We start from the raw sequence: 23,937 nt of genomic DNA, 5'->3' as shown, positions 1-23,937 counted from the left end.
CGTTTCTTTACAGCAATTCGACAATGAATGCCTGATTCATGCAGTCTCCTCTGAACAGTGTATGTTGAGATGTGTCTGTTACTTGAACTCTGCGAAACATTTATTTTTGTACTGCAAGATGAGGTGCAGTTAACTCTAAGGAACTTATCCTCTGCAGCAGAGGTAACTCTGGGTCTTCCTTTCCTGTTCTTGCCATAATATGGACTTGGTCTTTTACCAAATAGGGCTATCTTCTGTGTACCACAGAAGGTTCAAATGCAATCAAATGATTGGTTCAAATGCATTAAGAAGGAAATAAATTCCACAAGTTGACTTTTAAGTAGGCACACCTGTTAATTGAAATGCATTCCAGGTGACTACCTCATGAAGCTGGTTGAGAGAATGCCAAGAGCGTGCAAAGCTGTCATCAAGGCAAAGGGTGGCTACTTTGAAGAATCTCAAATATATAATATATTTGGATACGTTCATCACTTTTTTGGTTACTACATGATTCCATGTGTGTTCTTCGCTATTATTCTACATTGTAGAAAATAGTAAAAATGAAGAAAAACCCTTGAATGAGTAGGTGTGTCCAAGCTTTTGACTGGTACTGTATATTATAGACATTATGTAAGCCTAATATTATTATTATAAGAACTCATGCGTTAATTTTGATTTGCATCACTGCAAGGCTACTGTCATTGACACGTTCCACGAATTAAGCCGCGCAAAAATGCACGAAATTTGATGAAATGCATTATGTACATATATGCACGAATTGTATGTGAGACTGTGTTTATGCTTTATATTCAATCATCAGGATAGTACTTAAAAAAWATATATATATATTGTTTATATAATGTTCGTACCAAAGAAGTGAAAAACATTTCATGATGATTTACAGTCAATTTTAAATGGGAAATTACGTCAATAACCATAAGGTAGATTCAATTCGATTCAGGATCAGCTCATAAACCGCATATGAGTGTTAGTGATGCAGCACTGTATAACTGCTCGTGCTCTCTCAGGATCTGCGCATCTTGGACCCACGAACAGAGGATTAGAGACAGCCGTCCACCATGTGAGACCTGACATTCGGATAGAATGATGCAGCGAGTAAATCTCGAATGATAGTTTGATAGAACCTGAAGGCCTAGATTTTCAACATGGTAGAGGCGTAATAAATGGGCTACATATGCATTTGTACATCGTTTGTAGAATCCATCGCATTTGAGGAGGATGGGCTCGCAACTGGTACAGACTTTGCGTCAAGGGGTTTGGGCATCATTGACCGGAGGATGGTACCATGACCCGGACCAGAACAAATTCAATAACTCCTGTCACCTCTATTTGTGGATGTTCCTTCTGATGTTGCCACTATTACTACATTTGGTGAGTAAATTAAATCGAAGGCCCAGATCTTGTGTAGTCTAGGCTATAAGGTTTTAGTGCGCCGCCGCATCACGAAGAGCCCTTTTAGTTAAAACAAACACGGTTCTCTTGGAGAAACATTCCAGTCTCATTTTTTATTTAGAGCGATATTTTTATCTTCAGCACTGAAACTTTTCCGCTTATTAATTAATTAATTATATTGACAGAAAATGGAATTGTCGCATTTGGGACGTATGTCTGCCAGCCACAGTGATGAAAAAGCAGAGAACTCCAGGCATTGTAACACTGACTACACAGCGTTCATAAAGACAAGCGGCAGCACAGCTAAACCGTCTCTCTCTTTTGGATGTGATAGTAAGCCTACAGCAGGCACTCATTCGCATTTGAGCAAATTAGTGTCTAGTAGGCCTAGGTCATGAATGCTGTTTGGGTTTGGTTTAATTTAGTCAAGATAGCCTATACAATTATTTCGGGCACCAGATGTGGGCTCTTAAATGTGTCCCTTTATTGCCATCGTAATGGAATTGCATCTATTATCTTGCAGAAATGCTATACACTTATCAGACCTACTGTGTTTCAGAATAGTACCTCTTGTCTGCTTAAATACATGAGTGGTTTCAATTAGTAAAAAACCCACAAAGCTTGTTTCATAGTTTATTTAGAATTAATTTGATAAAAAAACGTCCAACAACATATGAACTGTTCTGAAGACCAAAAGCCTCCTGGTTATTTGTGCAGATGTTAAAGTGATGGAGTACTGCCATTGTTATGTAATGGTGTAATGTTGTCTCACGCTAACCACTTTCAAGCAGATTAGTTTTGTCCTCTATTTCAAGTTCCTATTTTATTCTCTATATCATAGAATGTGAGATTGTGCCACTTCATAAGGGCCAGAATTTCTATTCTCTCGATTTCTCAGAAAATAGTTCTAGAAGTTGATAGGTCGACTTGTCGAAAGACTCTTCTCAGAATGTGGCTGAGGAGCCAAATGATCACATTATATGGGTGGAGCAATGACTTCTCAATCAGATCATCCATAGGCAATAGTTTTTCAGTATCGCCTTTGGCTGTTTGAGCATAATGTTACATACAGTTGAAGTCGGAAGTTTACATACACATAGGTTGGAGTCATTGAAACTCGTTTTTCAACCACTCCACACATTTCTTTTTAACAAACTATAGTTTTGGCAAGTCGGTTAGGACATCTACTTTGTGCATGACACAAGTCATTATTCCAACAATTGTTTACAGACAGATTATTTCACTTATAATTCACTGTATCACAATTCCAGTGGGTCAGAAGTTTACATACTCTAAGTTGACTGTGCCTTTAAACAGCTTGGAAAATTCCAGAAAATGATGTCATGGCTTTAGAAGCTTCTAATAGGCTAATTGACATGATTTGAGTCAATTGGAGGTGTACCTGTGGATGTATTTCAAGGCCTACCTTCAAACTCAGTGCCTCTTTACTTGACATCATGGGAAAATCTTTGGCGATGTCATCTACAAAATAGCCTCCAACACTCTACTCTGCAAACTGGATGCAGTCTATCACAGTGCCATCCGTTTTGTCATCAAAGCCCCATACACCACCCACCACTGCGACCTGTATGCTCTCGTCGGCTGGCCCTCGCTACATATTCGTCGCCAGACCCACTGGCTCCAGGTCATCTATAAGTCTTTGCTGGGTAAAGCTCCGCCTTATCTCAGCTCACTGGTCACGATAACAACACCCACCCGTAGCACGCGCTCCAGCAGGTATATTTCACTGGTCATCCCCAAAGCCAACGCCTGGTTTGGCTGCCTATCCTTCCAGTTCTCTGCTGCCAATGACTTGAACGAATTGCAAAAATCRCTGAAGCTGGAGAYKTATATTTCCCTCACTAACTTTAAACATCAGCTATCTGAGCAGCTAACCGATCGCTGCAGCTGTACATAGCCCATCTGTAAATAGCCAATCCTATCTACCTACCTCATCCCCATATTGTATTTACTATTCTGCTCATTTGCACACCAGTATTTCTACTTGCACATCATCATCTGCGCATTTATCACTCCAGTGTTAATTTGTTAAATTGTAATTACTTCGCTACTATGGCCTATGTATTGCCTTACTTACTCATGCCATTTGCACACACTGTATATAGACTTTCTTTTTTTCTATTGTGTTATTGACTGTAAGCTTGTTTATTCCATGTGTAACTCTGTGTTGTTTGTGTCGCACTGCTTTGCTTTATCTTGGCCAGGCCACAGTTGTAAATGAGAACTTGTTCTCAACTAGCYTACCTGGTTAAGTAAAGGTGAAATAAAATGTTAAAAATAAAAAAAMCTGAAGAAATCAGCCAAGACCTCAGAATTTTTTTTTGTAGAACTCCACAAGTCTGGTTCATCCTTGGGAGCAATTTCCAAACGCCTGAAGGTACCACGTTCATCTGTACAAACAATAGTACGCAAGTATAAACACCATGGGACCATGCAGCTGTCATACCGCTCAGGAATGAGACGCGTTGTGTCTCCTAGAGATGAATGTACTTTGGTGCGAAGGCGCAAATCAATCCCAGAACAACAGCAAAGGACCTTGTGAAGATGCTGGAGGAAACAGGTGCAAAAGTATCTATATCCACAGTAAAATGAGTCCAATATCGACATAACCTGAAAGGCCGCTCAGCAAGGAAGAAGCCACTGCTCCAAAACCGCCATAAAAAAGCCAGACTACGGTTTGCAACTGCACATGGGGACAAAGATCGTACTTTTTGGAGAAATGTCCTYTGGTCTGAKGAAACAMAAATAGAACTGTTTGGCCATAATGACCATCRTTATGTTTGGAGGAAAAAGGGGGAGGCTTGCAAGCCGAAGAACACCATCCCAACCGTGAAGCACGGGGGTGGCAGCATCATGCTGTGGGGGTTCTTTGCTGCAGGAGGCACTAGTGCACTTCACAAAATAGATGGCATCATGAGGCGGGAAAATTATGTGGATATATTGAAGCAACATCTCAAAACATTAGTCAGGAAGTGAAAGCTTGGTCGCAAATGGGTCTTCCAAGTGGACAAAAAACCCAAGCATAACCCAAGCATAAAGTTGTGGCAAAATCGCTTAAGGACAACAAAGTCAAGGTATTGGAGTGGCCATCACAAAGCCCTGACCTCAATCCTATAGAAAATTAGTGGGCAGAACTGAAAAAGTGTGTGCGAGCGAGGAGGCCTACAAACCTGACTCAGTTCCACCAGCTCTGTCAGGAGGAATGGGCCAAAATTCACCCAACTTATTGTGGGAAGCTTGTCGAAGGCTACCAGAAACATTTGACCCAAGTTAAACAATTTAAAGGCAATGCTACCAAAAACGGATTGAGTGTATGTAAACTTCTGACCCACTGGGAATGTGTTGAAAGAAATTAAAACTGAAATAAATCATTCTCTACTGTTGTTCTGACATTTCACATTCTTAAAATAAAGTGGTGATCCTAACTGACCTAAGACAGAGCATTTTTACTAGGATTAAATGTCAGGAATTGTGAAAAATTGAGTTTAAATGTATTTGGCTAAGGTGTATGTGAACTTCCGACTTCAACTGTACATTACATTACAGCCTCAAATAGCTCCTCTGGTGTTAAGTACACCCAAGATGAAGGGTTATGTTTCAGACTTCTTGTCATATTATTGAGGAAAGGGTGGGATGCACTCTGCTCAATGTGATGAAGAAGAATAAGAAGTATTTTTGAATAATTATAATTTTTTGGTCAAGATCGGAGTTTTGAGATATTGAGGGAGTTGGTGTGTTCTTTCCTCAGGCTCTTCCGCCCACCTCCATGGCACTTAGTATATACTGCACCTCAGTCACCATTTTCTTCATCACCATAAAGATGGTCAACTATCGCCTCCATGTGATGTTTGATGAAGGCGACGTTGTGACCCCAAGCAGTCTCTCTGATGTCATCCAAGGTGCAGAGAATAAAAGCAACACCTCAGATTCATGTCTTCCAGCTAAATTAAGGTGAGCATGTTTATAAAAACAAAATGTATAACCAATATATTCCAAAGTATATATAGTTTGAAGTAGTGCTTTTGTCTTGAAAAACATGTCATCCTTTGATAAAGGAACTACCACAGATGACCACATACTCTCTACATCTTTCCAAATAGGAAAAGCAGCACGGTTCCTGACAGTGTTGCCATGACAACGTTGACCAGAAACAGGTCGAATCCAGTCATCCAGGTTACAGTAAAACAGACAGAGACGGACCCTGGGTTGATTGGAGTGGTTAGTGTACCATTTTAACTACTCTTGAGCTACATTCTACCACTTGTTATACTGAACTAAAATATAAATGCAACATGTAAAGTGTTAGTCCATGAGCTGAAATAAATGTTTCATGAGCTGAAATAAAAGATCCCAGAAATGTTCCATTCACACAAAAAGCACATTTCTGTCAACCTGTGTTTATATCCCTGTTAGTGAGCATTTCTCCTTTGCCATGATAATCYATCCACCTGATGGCTGTGGCATATCAAGAAGCTGATTAAACAGCATGACCATTACACAGGTGCACCTTGTGCTGGGGACAATAAAATGGCCACTCTAAAATGTGCAGTTTTGTCACACAACACAATGCCACAGATGTCTCAAGTTTTGAAGGAGCGTGCAATTGGCATGCTGACTGCCAGAATGTACACCAGAGCTGTTTTCAGAGAATTGAATGTTCATTCAGAATTTGGCAGTACGTCCAACCAGCATCACAACTGCAGACCACATGTACCCACAGCAGCCCAGGACCTCCACATCCGGCTTCTTCACCAGCGGAATCATCTGAGACCAGTCACCTGGGCAGCTGATGAAACTGAGAATTATTTCTGTCCGCAATAAAGCTCTTTCGTGGGGAAAAACTCATTCTGATTGGCTGGGCCTGGCTCCCTAGTACTTAGTTCGGTGTCGGCGCTAAGGCCCCCTATGGCCCGTCACCTGTGGGGCCCCCCCATGGCTGCACCCTGCCCAGTCATGTGAAATCCATAAATTAGGGCCTAATGAATGTACTTCAATTGACTGATTTCGTTATATGAACTGTAACAGCTCTCATTCAACATCCGGCGCCGGAAAGAGATGGCCGCCTCGGCTTCGCGTTCCTTGGAAAATATGCAGTATTTTGCTTTTTTATGTGTTATTTCTACATCGGTACCCAGGAATTCTTATTTCATATACATACAGTCGGGAGGATATTATAATAGTACGAGAACTCTAATAACGTTCAAATCTCCATCATCGTTCCTACCAGGAATATGACTTTCCCAGAAACGGATCCAGTGTTTGCCTCCACCCCCAATACAATGGATCTGATCCCAGCCGGCGACCCTGTGCGACGGCGTAAAAGGGGCAAACGAGGCGGTCTCGTGGTCAGGCTTCGGAGACGGCACATCGCGCCTCCACTCCCTAGCATACTACTCGCCAATGTCCAGTCTCTTGACAATAAGGTTGATGAAATCGAGCACGGGTAGCATTCCAGAGAGACATCAAGGTATGCACACGTGCTCTGCTTCACGGAAACATGGCTAACTCAAGAGACGCTAATGGAGTCGGTGCAGCCAGCTGGTTTCTTCATGCATCGCGCCGACAGAAACAAACATCTTTCTGGTAAGAAGAGGGGCGGGGTATGCCTTATGTTATAACGAGACGTGGTGGTGATCATCATAACAACACACAGGAACTCAAGTCATTCTGTTCACCTGATCTAGAACTCCTCACAATCAAATGCTCGACCGGCATTATCTACCAAGGAATTCTCTTCAATCTAATCACGCCGTATATATTCCCCCCCAAGCAAGACACATCGATGGCCCTGAACGAACTTTATCTGACTCTTTGTTAACTGGAAACCACACACCCTGAGGCTGCATTCATCCGTAGCTGGGGATTTTAAAAAGGCTAATTAAAAACAAAACTCCCTAAATTCTATCAGCATATCGATTGTGCTCACCAGGGCTGGGAACACCTCTAGATCATTGTTATACTAATTCCGCGACGCAATATAAGGCCCTCCCCCGCCCCCCTTTCGGAAAAGCTGACCACGACTCCATTTTTGTTTGATCCAGCCTACAAACAGAAACTAAAACAACAAGCTCCCGCGCTCAGGTCTGTTCAACGCTGGTCCGACCAATCTGAATCCACGCTTCAAGACTGCTTCGATCTCCGCGGATTGGAATATGTTCCGCATTGCGTCCAACAACAATATTGACGAATATGCTGATTCGGTAGCGAGTTCATTAGGAAGTGCATTGACGATGTCGTACCCACAGCAACGATTAAAACATTCCCAAACCAGAAAAACCGTGGATTGACAGGCAGCATTCGCCGTGAAACTGAAAGCACGAACCACTGCTTTTAACCAGGGCAAGGTGACCGGAAGCATGACCGAATACAAACAGTGTAGCTATTCTCTCCGCAAGGCAATCAAACAGGCTAAGTCTCAGTCAGAGACAAAATCGAGTCGCAATTCAACAGCTCAGACACAAGAGGTATGTTGCAGGTCTACAGTCAATCACGGATACTAAAAAGAAAAACCAGCCCCGTCGCGGACCAGGATGTCTTGCTCCCAGACAGCTAAACAACTTTTTTGCCTCGTGAGGACAATACAGTGCCACTGACACGGCCCCCTACCAAAACCTGCGGGCTCTCCTTCACTGCAGCCGAGGTGAGTAAAACATTTAAACGTGTTTAACCCTCGCAAGGCTGCAGGCCCAGACGGCATTCCCAGCCGCGTCCTCAGAGCATGCGCAGACCAGCTGGCTGGTGTGTTACGGACATATTCAATCAATCCTTTATCCCAGTCTGCTTTCCCACATGCTTCAAGAGGGCCACCATTGTTCCTGTTCCCAAGAAAGCTAAGGTAACTGAGCTAAACGACTACCGCCCCGTAGCACTCACTTCCGTCATCATGAAGTGCTTTGAGAGACTAGTCAAGGACCATATCACCTCCACCCTACCGGACACCTAGACCCACTCCAATTTGCTTACCACCCAATAGGTCCCACAGACGACGCAATCGCAACCACACTGCACACTGCCCTAACCCATCTGGACAAGAGGAATACCCATGTGAGAATGCTGTTCATCGATTACAGCTCAGCATTTAACACCTAGTACCCTCCCATCGTCATCAAGCTCGAGACCCTGGGTCTCGACCCCGCCCTGTGCAACTGGGTCCTGGACTTCCTGACGGGCCGCCCCCAGGTGGTGAGTAGGTAACAACATCTCCACCCCGCTGATCCTCAACACTGGGGCCCCACAAGGGTGCGTTCTGAGCCCTCTCCTGTACTCCCTGTTCACCCACGACTGCGTGGCCATGCACGCCTCCACCTCATCATCAAGTTTTTGCGGATGACACTACAGTGGTAGGCTTGATTACCAACAACGACGAGACGGCCTACAGGGAGGAGGTGAGGGCCCTCGGAGTGTGGTGTCAGGAAAATAAACCTACCACTCAACGTCAACAAAACAAAGGAGATGATTGTGGACTTCAGAAACAGCAGAGGGAGCACCCCCCTATCCACATCGACGGGTCTTAGTAGTGGAGAAGGTGGAAAGTTTTAAGTTCCTCGGTGTACACATCACGGACAAATTGAATTGGTCCACCCACACAGACAGGTTGTGAAGAGAGCGCAGCAGCGCCTCTTCAACCTCAGGAGGCTGAGAAATTCGGCTTCTTCACCAAAAGCACTCACAAACTTCTACAGATGCACAATCGAGAGCATCCTGTCGGGCTGTATCACCGCCTGGTACGGCAACTGCTCCGCCCACAACCGTAAGGCTCTCCAGAGGGTAGTGAGGTCTGCAGAACGCACCACCGGGGGCAAACTACCTGCCCTCCAGGACACCTACACCACCCGATGTCACAGGAAGGCCATAAAGATCATCAAGGACAACAACCACCCAAGCCACTGCCTGTTCCCCCGCTATCATCCAGAAGGCGAGGTCAGTACAGGTGCATCAAAGCAGGGACCGAGAGACTGAAAAACAGCTTCTATCTCAAGGCCATCAGACTGTTAAACAGCCACCACTAACATTTAGCGGCCGCTTGCAACATACTGACTCAACTCCAGCCACTTTTAAAAATGGGAATTGATGGAAATTATGTAAAAATGTACCACTAGCCACTTTAAACAATGCCACTTAATATAATTTTTACATACCCTACATTACCCATCTCATATGTATATACTGTACTCTATATCATCTACTGCATCTTGCCATCTTATGTAATACATGTACCACTAGCCACTTTAAACTATGCCACTTTATGTTTACATACCCTACAGTATCATCTCCATATGTATATACCGTACTCTATACCATCTACTGCATCTTGCCATGCCGTTCTGTACCACCACTCATTCATATATCTTTATGTACATATTCTTTATCCCTTTACACTTGTGTGTGTGTATAAGGTAGTAGTTGTGGAATTGTTAGGTTAGATTACTTGTTGCGTTTTACTGCATTGTCGGAACTAGAAGCACAAGCATTTCGCTACACTCGCATTAACATCTGCTAACCATGTGTATGTGACTAATACAATTTGATTTGATTTGATTTGATTTGAACTCAGTAAAATCATTGAAATTGTTTCATGTTGTGTTTATATTTGTGTTCAGTATATATTATGGAATAGACATTTTTTGTTGTTTAATGAGCACCATTTTCCCCCTTTTTCTTTCCACCATCATCCATATCTCTTGCCCTTACAGGAGTGCCCAAAATCAGAAAACTTAAAGAATACTGAAGGTACTGTGCGCTCATATGTTTTTAAAACTGGTCTGATTCCCCCTATAGCAGGAAATGTATTTTCTATTCTCAAATCTCACTGTGAGAATGAGATGTTCTTCCTGGAATGCATTGTGTGGATGTAGTGATACATTGATTAGCACTCTTTATGCTAGTCTAGCACATTATTCAAATTCAAATATGCTCAGATAAGCATGCCATCAGCTTCCAGTAAATGTTGTCTCATCATGTTGGTTTTGCAAAGTGTTGCTGAGAAGATCAATATCCTTTATTGTTAGTTAAGAGAAATTGTAACGACTGATATGTCATTTTTTTGTATTTATGAGTCTAAATTCCTGTCAATATGCTCTTTGTAACATAGTGTATCTGTTGCAGCCCAGAGTGACAGTATCCCTGAGGAGAAACAACCAACAGAGAGCCTGCAGCATGAGGAGGAGCTCTCCCCAGAGGACCTGTCTAGCCCCAACCCTGACCAGGCCACCCCTCTTCTGCTGGGGGAGCAGAAGCATGTGGCTCATAGGGAGATTGCTGATGAGGGATTGCTCTCCTCCAAGGGGAGTGATGAAGAAAGAAGAGAGCTGGAGAAACAGCCTCAAAAGGACCCCAACAACAACTCTCTAGAGGTCATTCAGGAGCATGATGACCCCCTCCCACCTCCTCCTCAGAATGACCAGCCAGAGGAGACATACTGCTCGGACGAGATAGCTGTTGTCTTGGTTGACAACTCTGGGCCATCAGACCGCCTGGACGAGAACGACACAGTCAAGATCATCATCACAATGATCTGTGATGCCCAGACGGCTGCGGAGCTGGAGGAGTTGGTCAAACAGAGCATCCTGGAGTCTGCCCAGGCACAGATGGTCATCGGCCACCATGGAGGGGCTGCTGGCGACTGCCTCATCAAAATTCCTGTTATCACCTTTGACTCGCCTGAGGATGATGAACAGAGCGGTGCAGAGAATGAAGGGGAACCGTTATCTGAGGTTGACCCTGCTCAGCTGCAGACTCCAAGCCCAGACGGCCAGATCACCAAAGAGTTGATGAGCTCTGACTCTGCCGCTCTGGACTGCCGGGACTTAGAATACAACAAGGCAGACCTGGAACACCCCACCCCCCTGTTGACCACAGCCGACAACAGCTCCTCTGGCATCGACGTCCACTCCCACCCTGATGAGAACGACCCTCCAGACCTCAATGTGGATGCAGATGGCTTCCTGCGAATCCCGTCTACGTTCAGGAAGTACGGCCCGGGGGGCAGGACACACGTGCGAGGCCTGAGCATGGATAGTGGGAAGGATGCAGTCCTCATTGCGGACAGATCACAGAACAGACAGACTACCATGACCTCGTCTAAGTCAGACCTGGAGCCCAAGGAGGGCCAGATCCCCAACGAATCCAACTTTGTGGAGTTTGTGTCGCTGCTGGAGTCCATTAACAGCACCAGGGGAGCCAGTGGAAACCCACCAGAGGAGGCGACAGAGGAGGGGGACAGAGCCGTGAAGGAAGGTGAGTTAAGCCATATGCATGGTTTCCTGTCTTTCCTGAAATGTATCTTCACGGAGGGTTCTTCATATACAGCACATTCGGAAGTATTCAGACCCCTTGACTTTTTCCACATTTTGTTAGGTTACAGGCTTATTCTAAAATTGATTACATCATTTTTTTACCCTCATCAATCTACACACTATACCCCATTATGACAAAGCAAAAACACGTTTTTAGACATTTTTGCAAATGTATTCAAAAAAATATATATAATTTTTTTTTAAATACAGAAATCAGCCAAGACCTCAGAACAAATATTGTAGACCTCCACAAGCCTGGTTCACACAGACCCTTTACTCAGTACTTTGTTGTAGCACCTTTGTCACTGATTATAGCCTCAAGTCTTCTTGGGTATGACGCTACAAGCTTGGCACACCTGTATTTGGGGAGTTTCTCCTATTCTTCTCTGCAGATCCTCTCAAGCTCTGTCAGGTTCGATGGGGAGTGTCACTCCACAGCTATTTTCAGGTCTCTCCAGAGATGTTCGATCGGGTTCAAGTCCGGACTGTGGCTGAGCAACTCAAGGACATTCAGAGACTTGTCCGGAAGCCACTCCTGCTTTGTCTTGGCTGTGATTAAGGTCTTTCTCCTGTTGGAAGGTGAACCTTCGCCCCAGTCTGAGGTCCTGAGCGCACTGGAGCAGGTTTTCATCAAGGATCTCTCTGTACTTTGCTCCGTTAATCTTTCCCTTGATCCTGACTAATCTACCAGTCCCTGCCCCTAAAAAACATCCCCACAGCATGATGCTGCCATCACCATGCTTCACCGTAGGGATGGTATTGGTCAGGTGATGAGCGGTGCCAAACTGAGGAGTGGCTTCCATCTGTCCACTCTACCATAAAAGCCTGCTTGGTGGAGTGATGCAGAGATGGTTGTCCTTCTGGAAGGTTCTCCCATCTCCACAGAGGAACTCTGGAGCTCTGTCAGAGTGACCATCGGGTTCTTGGTAACTCCCTGACCAAGGCCCTTATCCCCCGATTGCTCAGTTTGGCGGGCAGCCAGCTCTAGGAAGAGTCTTGGTAGTTCCAAACTTATTTCATTTCAGAATTATGGAGGCTACTGTGTTCTTGGGGACCTTCAATGCTGCAGACATTTTTTAGTATCCCTCCCCAGATCTGTGCCTCGACACAATCCTGTCTTGGAGCTCTACGGACAATTCCTTCGACCTCATGGCTTGGTTTTTCCTCTGACATGCACTGTCAACTGTGGGACCTTATATAGACAGGTGTGGCCTTTCCAAATCATGTCCAATTAATCAAATTTGCCACAGGTATACTCCAATCAAGTTGTAGAAACATCTCAAGGATGAACAATGGAAACAGGATGCACCTGAGCCCAATTTCGAGTCTCATAGCAAAGGGTCTGAATACTTATGTAAATAAGGTATTTCTGATTTTCTGTAAGTGGCTCTGGATAAGAGTGTCTGCTAAAATGTAACTAACATTTTAGGAGAGAAGCTATTGTCTCTGTGTTTTAATCATTCTTTACTGGTAAAATTGAAAAGGGAAGTTGTTTTTTCAGAGGACGTCACTGACGCTGACACAGAGACAGAGAGACAGCAGGAGCGTCCAATCCCTCCCAATACTCTGGCCACAACAGAAACCCTCCACACCATCCCTGAAACACGGATCCCCATTGTGTCTCCAGACAGGTWAAACTTTTCAAATGTCTCTTTGATATAAAAGGCCATCATCACAATTGACTTTCTTTTGTTCTTTAATCTGATCTTTATTCTAAATGAATAAATGTTTTGATCGTTGTACAGTTTGTCCTCTACTCTCAGTCCCCAGACAGACCAGGATAAAGAGCCAGACTACGACTCCCTGCCTTCCCAAACATCTCAGACAGAGAGCTCCATGCTCCAGGTCATATGCAGACCAGAGGCCACTAACAAGGAGGAAGCCTATACTTTCCATACAGTCCACAGTAAGTGCAAAATGTTGTGGTGTGACGTAAATTCACTGAAGACTGCAAACTCGTTACAAACCCTGGATAATGTATTAGTGAATTGTCTGTGCTAATATTGCCAAGCTATTGTATAACATATGTGACTTATGTCACATCAGGTAGGTGTTTAAAACTTGAAGTTCTGTCTGTTCTCTATTCAAGGAGACAGACCTCGTAAGCTGTATGCTGAGAGAGCGCTAAACCTACCCCTGGGAGCTGAACTTATCACAGGCAACATGTGGTGCAAATTTTTATTTGATATGTAATATTTGTATAAAGTTCTTGTTGTGTTCTATCCATATTTGACATTTTAGTATCTTAAAACTTCATGTGTCTTTACATGTCGTCCTTGTCGTGTACCCAGTGATCTCCTGTCCACTTCCTCCAACTCGGAGTACCAGGACGAGCTGGCGGGCCCACACACAGACTGCCCCTTCCAGCGCCGCATCATCCCTGCACACAGGCTCCGGCCTCGGAGAACGCACTCCGAAATCTTTCAGGTGACCACACCCCTTTCTCCCCCTCCCTTCTTCCCCTCCACTCATTCCTCCAACCCCTTCCCCCTCACAAAATCTTCCAAGTGATGTTACCCATCCTTCACCCCTTCACCCCCCCTCCCCTCTCCTCCCCACTCCACCCATAAACCACTGTTCGTCCCAGACAGTGGGCGCAGACAGCCAAGGCCAAGCAGTGGTCTGACTCAGCACTGCAAATCAGAGTGCTGGCCATTCATCACACTATAGCAGGGATTCAGCCACGGGCTGATTGTTTCTTGAGCAGATGGTCAGCAGGCCAGAACATAATTACAAATAATTTGTAGACTGCAAATTGACCGCAAGAAGCCCAAACAGATATGATATTTTACTAAAACATAATAATTTCAAACCTTGCTTCAAACCCGCCAGCCACCAGTTGGGGGATCCTACACTATAGTGACTCTGTGAGCAGAACAGTATCTGTCTGCCTGGCTCAGACATCACATAGCTCACTGTCCCTCTCAGCAGCTAATTCACAGTATATGGTTCACAGAACATGCACACGCGCAAACATACACACACACACACCAGGTTTGAGTTATCGGATGGCCGTTAAGGGATATAATGCCAGCTGCACATGGCTGAAAGATGATTGATGGACAGGAAATACACTGGGTGAAATGCACTGATGATTATTACTGAAATGTTATAGCTGTATGAGAACTGATCTAAACATTATCTGTGCCTTGACAGTGTGTAGTCAGTTGTCAAAAGCTGAAACAAACAGTCATGACAGTTTCATCTATTATGTCAATGTTATGTAACCCGTATGACTAAAGATTAAATTAAAGTGTTATTGAGATCGCTTTTACACTGCAACCTGAATTGCACTTCTGACAGGAGGAGGACTCGATCGGTGAGTCGTCAGAGACCTCCACACAGGGAAAGCCCTCTCCTAAGCTGTACTATAAGCTTAAGCTTTTTCCTGGGAAGTGGGTGAACTTCTTGTATGACCGGCTGACCTTGTTGGCGCTATTGGACAGGTAAAGAGAAAAGGCTCCTATTCTGTCTTTCCTTTTCCGTCTCTCAGCGATTGATCAACTGGTTGATGGAGACTTTACTTAGATTTTTGCCCTTAGGAACCAGGATGTGGTGGAGAACATAGTGGCTGTGTTCCTGGCCTTCCTGGTGGCCTTCCTGGGGTTTATCCTGCTCAACCACGGCTGCTTCAAAGACATCTGGGTTTTCCAGTTCTGCGTGGTCATCGCTAGCTGCCAGTACTCATTGTTAAAGGTAAGGAAGGTATCTATTTTTGTAAGAAGGGATAAGGCCTAATCAACCGTAATCATTGCTTATCTGTGTTGACAGAATTCAGATCGTTGATAGGGTGTGATAAGACCATGCCATTGTCACTGCCCCACCACATACTTTCACTGCCCCACCCATTTCACTGCCCCACCCATTTCACTGCCCCACCACATACTTTCACTGCCCCACCCATTTCACTGCCCCGCCCATTCCACTGCCCCACCCATTTCACTGCCCTACCCATTTCACTGTCCCCACCCATTTCACTGCCCCGCCCATTTCACTGCCCCACCAATTCACTGCCCGTCCATTCACTGCCCACCCATTCAATGCCCCCGCCCATTTCAATGCCCCGCCCATTTCACTGCCTCCACCCATTTCACTGCCACGTCCATTTCAATGCCCCGCCCATTCACTGCCCCACCCATTCCCCTGCCCCACCCATTTCCTGCCCCACCATTTCACTGTCCACCCATTTCACTTTTAGCCTAACTACTTCTTATCTGACACATTACTGATGGAAACATTTTCTCTGTCAGTCATTGACTGTATCAGTTTAGTCCATTAATAACGCTTGGAACAAATTGTTTGTATTACAGAGTGTGCAACCTGATGCAGCCTCGCCAACACATGTGAGTCTAAGTGGAAACATACTATATTCTAAAAGTGTGAAGATTTTTTCCAAGTAGACGGTTCGAGGTTTCTCTGCTTCATTTCTCTCCCCTCTTGATGTTTTCCAGGGACACAATCAGATTGTTGCCTACAGCCGGGCAGCTTATTTCTGTATTTTCTGTGGCCTTATTTGGATTCTGGAACAGATGTTAAGAAGGAAGGACCTGCCTGTGTCCACTGTATATGGCATTCCCATAGTATTAGCAGATGCTCTCAAATTCCTGAGAGACATTTTAGTGGGTAAGTCACATACAGTAAATCATTTCTAKGACCATTTCCAGTCATCTCAAGGAAATTATTTTAGATGAGGTGTTTTATTTTTTCATTATACAATCTTAGTTGTAAAGTCCTGTCTGTTTCATGTTTCACAGGCCTCACCTTCTGCTTTCCTATCACATTTCTCCTTGGCCTGTTCCCACAAATCAACACCTTTATGATTTACCTGCTAGAACAAATAGACATTCATTTCTTTGGTGGAACAGGTGAGTAGCACTCTCTTCTCTGTTAACGTTGAGCTTCATAATATCATGAACTAATGCATACTGTACCACCAAAGTCTTACGCCTCAACCTGATGCCTGTGTATCCACTTCCTGTGTCAGCTGCAACTGGACTCCACTCAGCAGTGTACAGCATATTCCGTAGTCTGACGGCGTTATCTTTGCTGTACGGGTTCTGTTTTGGAGCTTTGAAGGTAGGATTGAATTCATTGTTGAGACGTGTGTATATGATTACGTGGAGGATATGCTTTGCACTGCGACAGAACAGTTTCTTGCTGCAGAGGCAGCTAAGTCAAGCATGAGAAATCAAATAGCTTTTTGGGTAGCAGCTCTCTCTTCCTCCAGGCTAGTGAAAGCACTGTTCTGTTTGGGCGATGATTTAGTATTCCAAACTTCTGGTAAAACGGGTTGAAGTCAAACATTGTAAATAGCCTTAAGAAGGCTCTCTGATGGGAAAAGGTATGCCACTATGCCTGCAGGAAAGCAACGTGTCCATATTCATCCTTACAAATATTAGGCCTGAATGAGGCAACCATTAGCAGTTCTCTGTTTTTATAGAGGATGGTTGGCAGTCAACATTTTAAAATAGATGTTCTGCCTAGGTGCCATTATCAATATTTCTATTTGATTCTATTCTATTCTGAAGGAGCCATGGGATGAACAGCACATCCCAGCCTTGTTCTCTGGGTTCTGTGGCTTGCTGGTGATTCTCTCCTACCATCTGAGTGGGCAGAACAGTGACCCGACTGTACTGATGTAAGCTGCCTCATCCTCCTAATGTAATGCCTGCTAACATGCTGACTTTATGAGAGGTGGTAGTGCAAAGACATTCTCCTTTGTTGACCACGACAGGTCAATAATCAAATCCAAACTGATGCCCACTCTTGTGGACAGTGAGGAAGAGGGGGAAGACTCAGAAGACATCAGGGACCCTCTTCCTGAGAAGCTCATGAATTCAGTGGTAAGTCAAGAGACTTGCATTGTCTCCTATACTTCTAAATGTATTTGTTCCACTCAAACGCTGTCCCCCGTTTTAGTTTGACTTTAACACACTATTACATTCCGTTGTGATATTGGATAATTTGATTTTGCTTTTGCAGAAGGAGATTCTTCTTTCGGATCTTGTGGTCTGCTCCATTGCCTACATTTTAACCTTTGCTATTACTTCAAGCACTGTCTTCCTGTCCCTGAAGGTGGGTTTCCTACCGCCAAACACCATCCCTAAACTATGTGTCATGAATGTCTTGCGTCATAAAACAATGTTGTTTCATCAGGAAATAATTACTTTTGTGTCGTAAATAAAATGTTTTTGCATCGGTTTGGTATTCAGTCAACCACCCTGGCGCTCCCTCTCTCCCCCTTTCTCTCTCTCTCTCCTCTTTCTCTCCCCCTTTGCTCCCTGTCTCTCTCTCTCTCTGCCTCTCTCTCTCCCCCCTTTCTCTCCCCTCTCTCTCTCTCTCTCTCGCTCTCTCTCTCTCTCTCCTCTCTCTCTCTTCCGCTCTCTCTGCTCTCCGCATCTCTGCTCTCCCCGCTTTCCCCCCCTCTATCTCCTCCCTCCTCTTCGCTCCCCTCTCTCTTCTTCTCCCCTGTCCTCCCCCTCTCTATCGTCTCCCTCTCTTTCCCTCTCGCTTCCTCTCTCTCTCTTTCTCTCCTCTCTCCCCTCTCTCCCTTGCTCTCCCCATTTTTGTTTCTCCCTCCTCCGCTTCTCTCCCCCTTCTCTCTCTCTCTCGTCTCCTCTCACCTTCTCTCTCATCTCTCGTCCCCTTTCTCTCCCTCTCACGCCTCCCTCTCCGCCTCTCTCTCTCTGCTTTCCCCTCTTCTCTTCTCTGTCTCTCCTGCTCCTTTCGCTTCCTCTCTCTCTTTCTCGCCCACCTTCTCTCTCTCTCTTTCTCTCTCTCTCTGCCTCTCTCTCTCCCCTCCCTCTCTCTCTCCCCGCTCTCTCATTCCCCCTCTCTCTCACCACCTCTTTCTCTCTTCTCTCCCTCCTCTCCCCTCTCTCCCTTTCTCTCCACAGCCCTTTGTGAAGCCATAGTACTGTATGCCTGGCAGGGCAACTGTGGGCTTTGTCACCCTAATCTCATACCTCAGTTACGGAAGCACCGCACCCTTGGCTCTGGATCTCTCACACCAGTACTAAGAGCAATGGGTACTCCCCATAAATGAGCCCAGAGGTCAGTCCCTAGCTTATTTATTGGATGTTTGAAATGTTTTCTGGCACAATGTGGTCTTTCCTACAGTAGGCCTTTTGTGTCTCTCTAGCATATATGTCTCTCTAGCATATTTTATAGAACATTTGTGAAAAGACTACATTTAATAGCCTATAGTTCTATACACATATGTGGGGCCCAGTTATTTGGGGGCACCTCCTCTCTGTGCCTTCATCTTTGTCTGGGGTTGCTTTTAGGTTATTTCCCATTTATATCAGTTTTTCATTCCCACTCTTAAAAATCCAAAACCAAAGCAATGCAGTGTAGTCATTGATCCATATTTTCACATGCCAAGAAGGACTATAAATATGTGTCAAATGCTGCAAATATCAATGAACAGCGTTTTTGTGATTAAAGTTGATTTCATTTTCCAGACAATGCTCAGTTTGATGTGGTTTGAGCGTCTGTAACGTTGGCCTGCTGTGTTTTGAGAAATACGTTGTTTACCCCAGCCACTCATTCTGAGTGCGCTCACCAATGATGCCTTCTCACTCAGTCACCGCAAGAAGCTAGGCAATCCAGTGAGTTCTTTCTCCTATACCATACTGCCTCCTGTCCCTGTCCCTGAACACCAGAGCCCAGACCTGGTTCAATTCAACAACATACTCCCTCCTTTGCCTGACACCAAGGCCCAGACTGGGTCAAATTCAACACATACTCCCTCCTTTGCCTGCACCAAGGCCCAGACCTGGGTCACATTGAAAGTAAAACAATCCAAATCAAATCAAAGTTTATTGGGCAACATACACAGCTTGGCAGATGTTACAGAGGGTTTATTGGTTGCATACACCGTTTGGCAGATGTTACAGAGGGTTGATTGGTCACATACACAGTTTGGCAGATGTTTACTGAGGGTTTATTGGTCACATACACAGTTTGGGCAGATGTTACAGAGGGTTTTATTTGGTGACATACATACAGTTTGGCAGATGATTTACAGAGGGTGATTGGTCCATGTAGAAAGTTTTTCAGATTTACAGAGGGTTATTGGTTGCATACACCGTTTGGCAGATGTTTACAGAGCGGTTTATTGGTCCCATACACAGTTTGGCAGATGTTTACAGTGGGTTTATTGGTTGCATACACAGTTTTGGCAGATGTTACGAGGGTTTATTGGTTGCATTCACAGTTTATGCAGATGTTACAGAGGGTTTATTGGTTGCATACACAGTTTGGCAGCATGTTACAGGGGTTTATTTGGTCACATACACAGTTTGGCAGAATGTCTACAGGAGGTATTTATTGGTCACCTCATACAGTTTTGGCAGATGTTAACAGGCGGGTTTATTAAGTGACATACACACAGTTTATCAGATGTTACAGAGGGTTTATTGGTCATGTAACACAGTTTGGCAGATGTTACAGTGGGTTTATTGGTCACATATACAGTTTTGGCAGATGTTACAGGGGTTTATTGGGTCACATACAAACAGTTTGGCAGATGGTTCAGAGGTATTATTGGTCACATATACAGTTTTGGCAGATGTTACAGCGGGTTTATTTAGTCACATACACCCGTTTGGCAGATGTTACAGAGGGTTTTATTGGTCACATACACAAGTTTGGCAGATGTTACAGATGGGTTTATTGGTGACATACACAGTTTGTGCAGATGTTACAGAGGTTTTATTGGTCCATCGGTAACAGTTTGGCAAGATGTTACAGTAGGGTTTATTGGTCACATAACCCTTGGCAGATGTTACAGAGGGTTTTATTGTTGCACTACACAGTTTGGCAGATGTTGCAGAGGGTTTATTGGTCACGTACACAGTTTGCAGATCGTTAAGAAGGTTTATGGTTGCATACACAGTTTGGCAGATGTTACAGAGGGTTTATGGCTTGCATCACGAGTTTGGCAGATGTTGCAGAGGGTTTATTGGTCACCGTACACAGTTTGGCAGATGTTACAGAGGGTTTATTGGTCACATACACAGTTTGGAGATGTTACAGCGGGTTTTTAGTCAGATACACATTTGGCAGATTGTTCAGAGGTTTTATTGGTTGCATACACAGTTTGGCAGATGTTGCCGAGGTTTATTGGTCACGTACCAGTTTGGCAGATGTTACAGAGGGTTTTATTGGTCACATACAAGTTTGGCAGATGTTACAGCGGGTTTATTAGTCACACATACACAGTTTGGCAGATGTTTCAGAGCGTTTATTGGTTGCATACACAGTTTGGCAGATGTTACAAGTGTTTATTTGGTCACGTCACAGTTTGGCAGATGTTACAAGGGTTATGGTGACTACACAGTTTGGCGATGTTACAGTGGGTTTTCTTGTTTGCATACACAGTTTGGCAGATGGTTACAGAGGGTTTATTGGTTGCATACACAGTTTTGGCAGATGAGGGTGCAGCGAAATGATTGTGTTACTAGCTCCTACAGTGCATAAAATGTCAAACATACCCTATAATTCAAACATTAGAAACAATAAATCCCCGAATGTCCAGAACAAATCCAGTTTTTTTTGAGGTGCTTCTGAGTTTATCTTGGGGTTCCACTTTTGGAACTATTCCAGTGGTTCCATTGTACCGAGACTAAATCAAGAATTTTTTGACCCAGGTCTTCTAAGAACCATTTTCAGTTTAAAACGCAGTTTGTTTAGATATATCTGTCTAAACATTCAGTTTAGAATGTAGAGTTAATGTTTTTCCAGGTAGACAGTGTGAATACTTTAAACTTGCCTCTGTCCCACTTATTCGATTAGCTTAAAATGCCAAGCTTCATGTACTGTAGCACCTGGGGAAACCATTTTCCAGAATCACACAGTTCTTCACAGGTTTATACTATATAGTCTCTCACAAAGGTTAATTATAATTTTGTGTTTTTTTTTATTCGCTTTATTTCTCTTAGTCTTTTCCATCCTGATTTACTAGTTTTTACTTAGTTTGAGTTGGATAAAAGCTATTTTGCTTTTGATCTTATTTAGTTTCAGTTTTAGTGTTTAGAAAGTGGCAGATTTCTTCCCTGTTAACTAGTGAATAGCTAGTGATAGTGATGCTAGGCCCTATTTGAAACATCGCCAACCTACTGGCAGCTTTTTACCTGCCAGATTCAGGCTTAAGAGGCTTTAAAACCCGCCATTAGAAAAAAGCTTGAAAAACCTATTTGATTTTTGCCACAAAGTAAAAAAAAACTTTAACTTCTCTAGGGTAGGTGAGACGCTAACGTCCCACCAGGCCAACATCCGGTGAAACTGCAGAGCAGCTAACATTTTTAAATACACCATTCATTGTTGTTAAGGATTTTGATTCCTGTTTATTAACCAATTCAATTAAACAACTCTGGCCCATAAATAAGAATTTGTACAGATAATTATCAGCGTAAAATGGAACAGATACCAGTCTTAAAATCAAATCAAGTAATAGGTTTATTCTCGAGAGTACTGGAATCATAGAGTTACAATTTACATCAGGTTATAATAATAAAGATGATGTCATGTTTTAATGTCCAACCTCCTCTCGGACTACATGGCAATACAGTATCGCAGGTTTCTCATTACTGTCTGCCACCTGTTAACTATCTACAACCAACACCAAGGTCTTTCCCCTCCCTCGGTAGAGACATCATTCTAGCCTGTCTGAAGATAACGCCATTCTTTCTAACAAGGAACACATAACATTCAACTTTATGAGTTATTAACTTCTCAAAGTCAAATGTATACATATTTTAGTCATTAAACACAACAATCCCCGTACAGTTGTATTAAACATTCTTGTAAATAACGTGTATTTCCATCATTTAAAAGACATGAACAGTCTTATTAATCCAGCCCGCTGTGTCAGATTTCAAAAAAGGTTTACTGCAAAAGCAAACATGCGATTTCTGAGGAGGCGCCCACACACACACAAGTATTACTGCATTTTCCAAACCAAGCATTAGCCATCACGAAAGTCAACAATAACAATAAATAATGCTTACCATTGAAGATCTCCTCTGGTGGCAATGCCAGTGTCCTAAACTACCAACAGTGAAATGTTCGTTTGTTTGATAAAATCATTTTTTTATAGCCACGAACATTGTAAACCGTTTGCGTACGTGATTTCCGTCTCATTCAACTTTGGGACGAAAGCGTCGTGGTAATTAAGCACACTAAACAAATGTTAATCCGTTCATGGTTGGTTTCATTGCAATCCTCTGGTTGTTACTAACACAACCATAGCATGATGGCTCTTTTCCCCGGGACCGTATTGACGCGAAACAACCGATTTGAAGACACCAATCAATGCCTCCAACTGCGCACCAATGGATAGGAACGGTCTATCGTTGATTGACTGTATTTTGACCCAATGACCACTGATCATCTTGAAATCTAGCTTGGACAGATAGCAATAGAGCCTTGAGGGTAAACGGGCAATATAGTAATGGTTTATAGTTTTGAAGACCAGCTCTGTTCGTAAACTCTGGCGCAAAAGAGGTTTTCATGTCGCCATTGCAAACCTACTTGGACGGAGCCAGAGTGTTACGATAGCAGTACATATTCAATAGCATTTTCAACCAAGTTTATATATTTAAATTTTGGCAGAATAACATCAGGAAAAGCTAAACAAAGTCTAGTTTATCAAGATTTAACCCAAATTAATAGAGGAAATTGATAGAGACAGTCCCCCATATCAACGCTAGCCTTGCGGGAGCTGGCATCCAGGAGGCTTGCTAAGCTAGCAGTCAAGGTCCACTGCACGCACCTTCTGCTCCTTCAACCAGGTGGGTGTTCAACCTGCCAGATTCATCTCTGCAGGCTGAAATGTGCCTCAAGCGGCAAAAAGGGACAGTGGGGAGGCATCGTTGTGCCCTTTGTCACAGGAAAATCGCCATCCAGCAGGTGCACCAGCCGCTCTCAGGTAAGCCTCTGCTTTAACTAGCACGAAATGATGCTATGGGCCATGGACCACGGACTGAGGGCTGAGGGTCTTCACAAATTTTAATCTATTTATTTATTTATAAATATACAATATTGTAAATAGAAAATGGTGTAAATAGTTACCCTTGTTATTTTGTTTGTTTATTATTATTATTATATATATTATATTTCTTCATATATATTATATATTTGTTTGGGGGGGGGTTTTAGAATAGGCATTTAGTGTTTTTGTATATAGTTATTTCCTTCTAAATTTATCACTGTACCAATTCGGCCA

The 23,937-nt window shown here is 43.7% G+C and overlaps 1 protein-coding gene across 1 annotated transcript in view; it reads left to right on the top strand.

The window, feature by feature from the left end:
- Positions 1-967: 967 nt before the first annotated feature.
- The window catches only part of LOC111978009 (pecanex-like protein 2), a 56,967-nt gene continuing 33,997 nt past the window's right edge, over positions 968-23,937 (top strand). The window contains 18 exon segments of the mRNA XM_070448666.1: positions 968-1,371; positions 5,162-5,364; positions 5,514-5,631; positions 10,107-10,143; positions 10,519-11,649; positions 13,210-13,339; positions 13,454-13,614; positions 13,798-13,876; positions 14,000-14,135; positions 15,012-15,154; positions 15,251-15,404; positions 16,019-16,051; positions 16,160-16,331; positions 16,463-16,573; positions 16,693-16,784; positions 17,237-17,346; positions 17,443-17,551; positions 17,691-17,783. Of these exon segments, the coding sequence (XP_070304767.1) occupies positions 1,219-1,371; positions 5,162-5,364; positions 5,514-5,631; positions 10,107-10,143; positions 10,519-11,649; positions 13,210-13,339; positions 13,454-13,614; positions 13,798-13,876; positions 14,000-14,135; positions 15,012-15,154; positions 15,251-15,404; positions 16,019-16,051; positions 16,160-16,331; positions 16,463-16,573; positions 16,693-16,784; positions 17,237-17,346; positions 17,443-17,551; positions 17,691-17,783 (3,165 nt within the window). The 5' untranslated portion in view covers positions 968-1,218.

Source organism: Salvelinus sp. IW2-2015, linkage group LG18 (assembly GCF_002910315.2).
Source record: "Salvelinus sp. IW2-2015 linkage group LG18, ASM291031v2, whole genome shotgun sequence".
Lineage (NCBI taxonomy): Eukaryota > Metazoa > Chordata > Actinopteri > Salmoniformes > Salmonidae > Salvelinus > Salvelinus sp. IW2-2015.
This window is presented reverse-complemented; position numbering and strand designations above follow the sequence as displayed.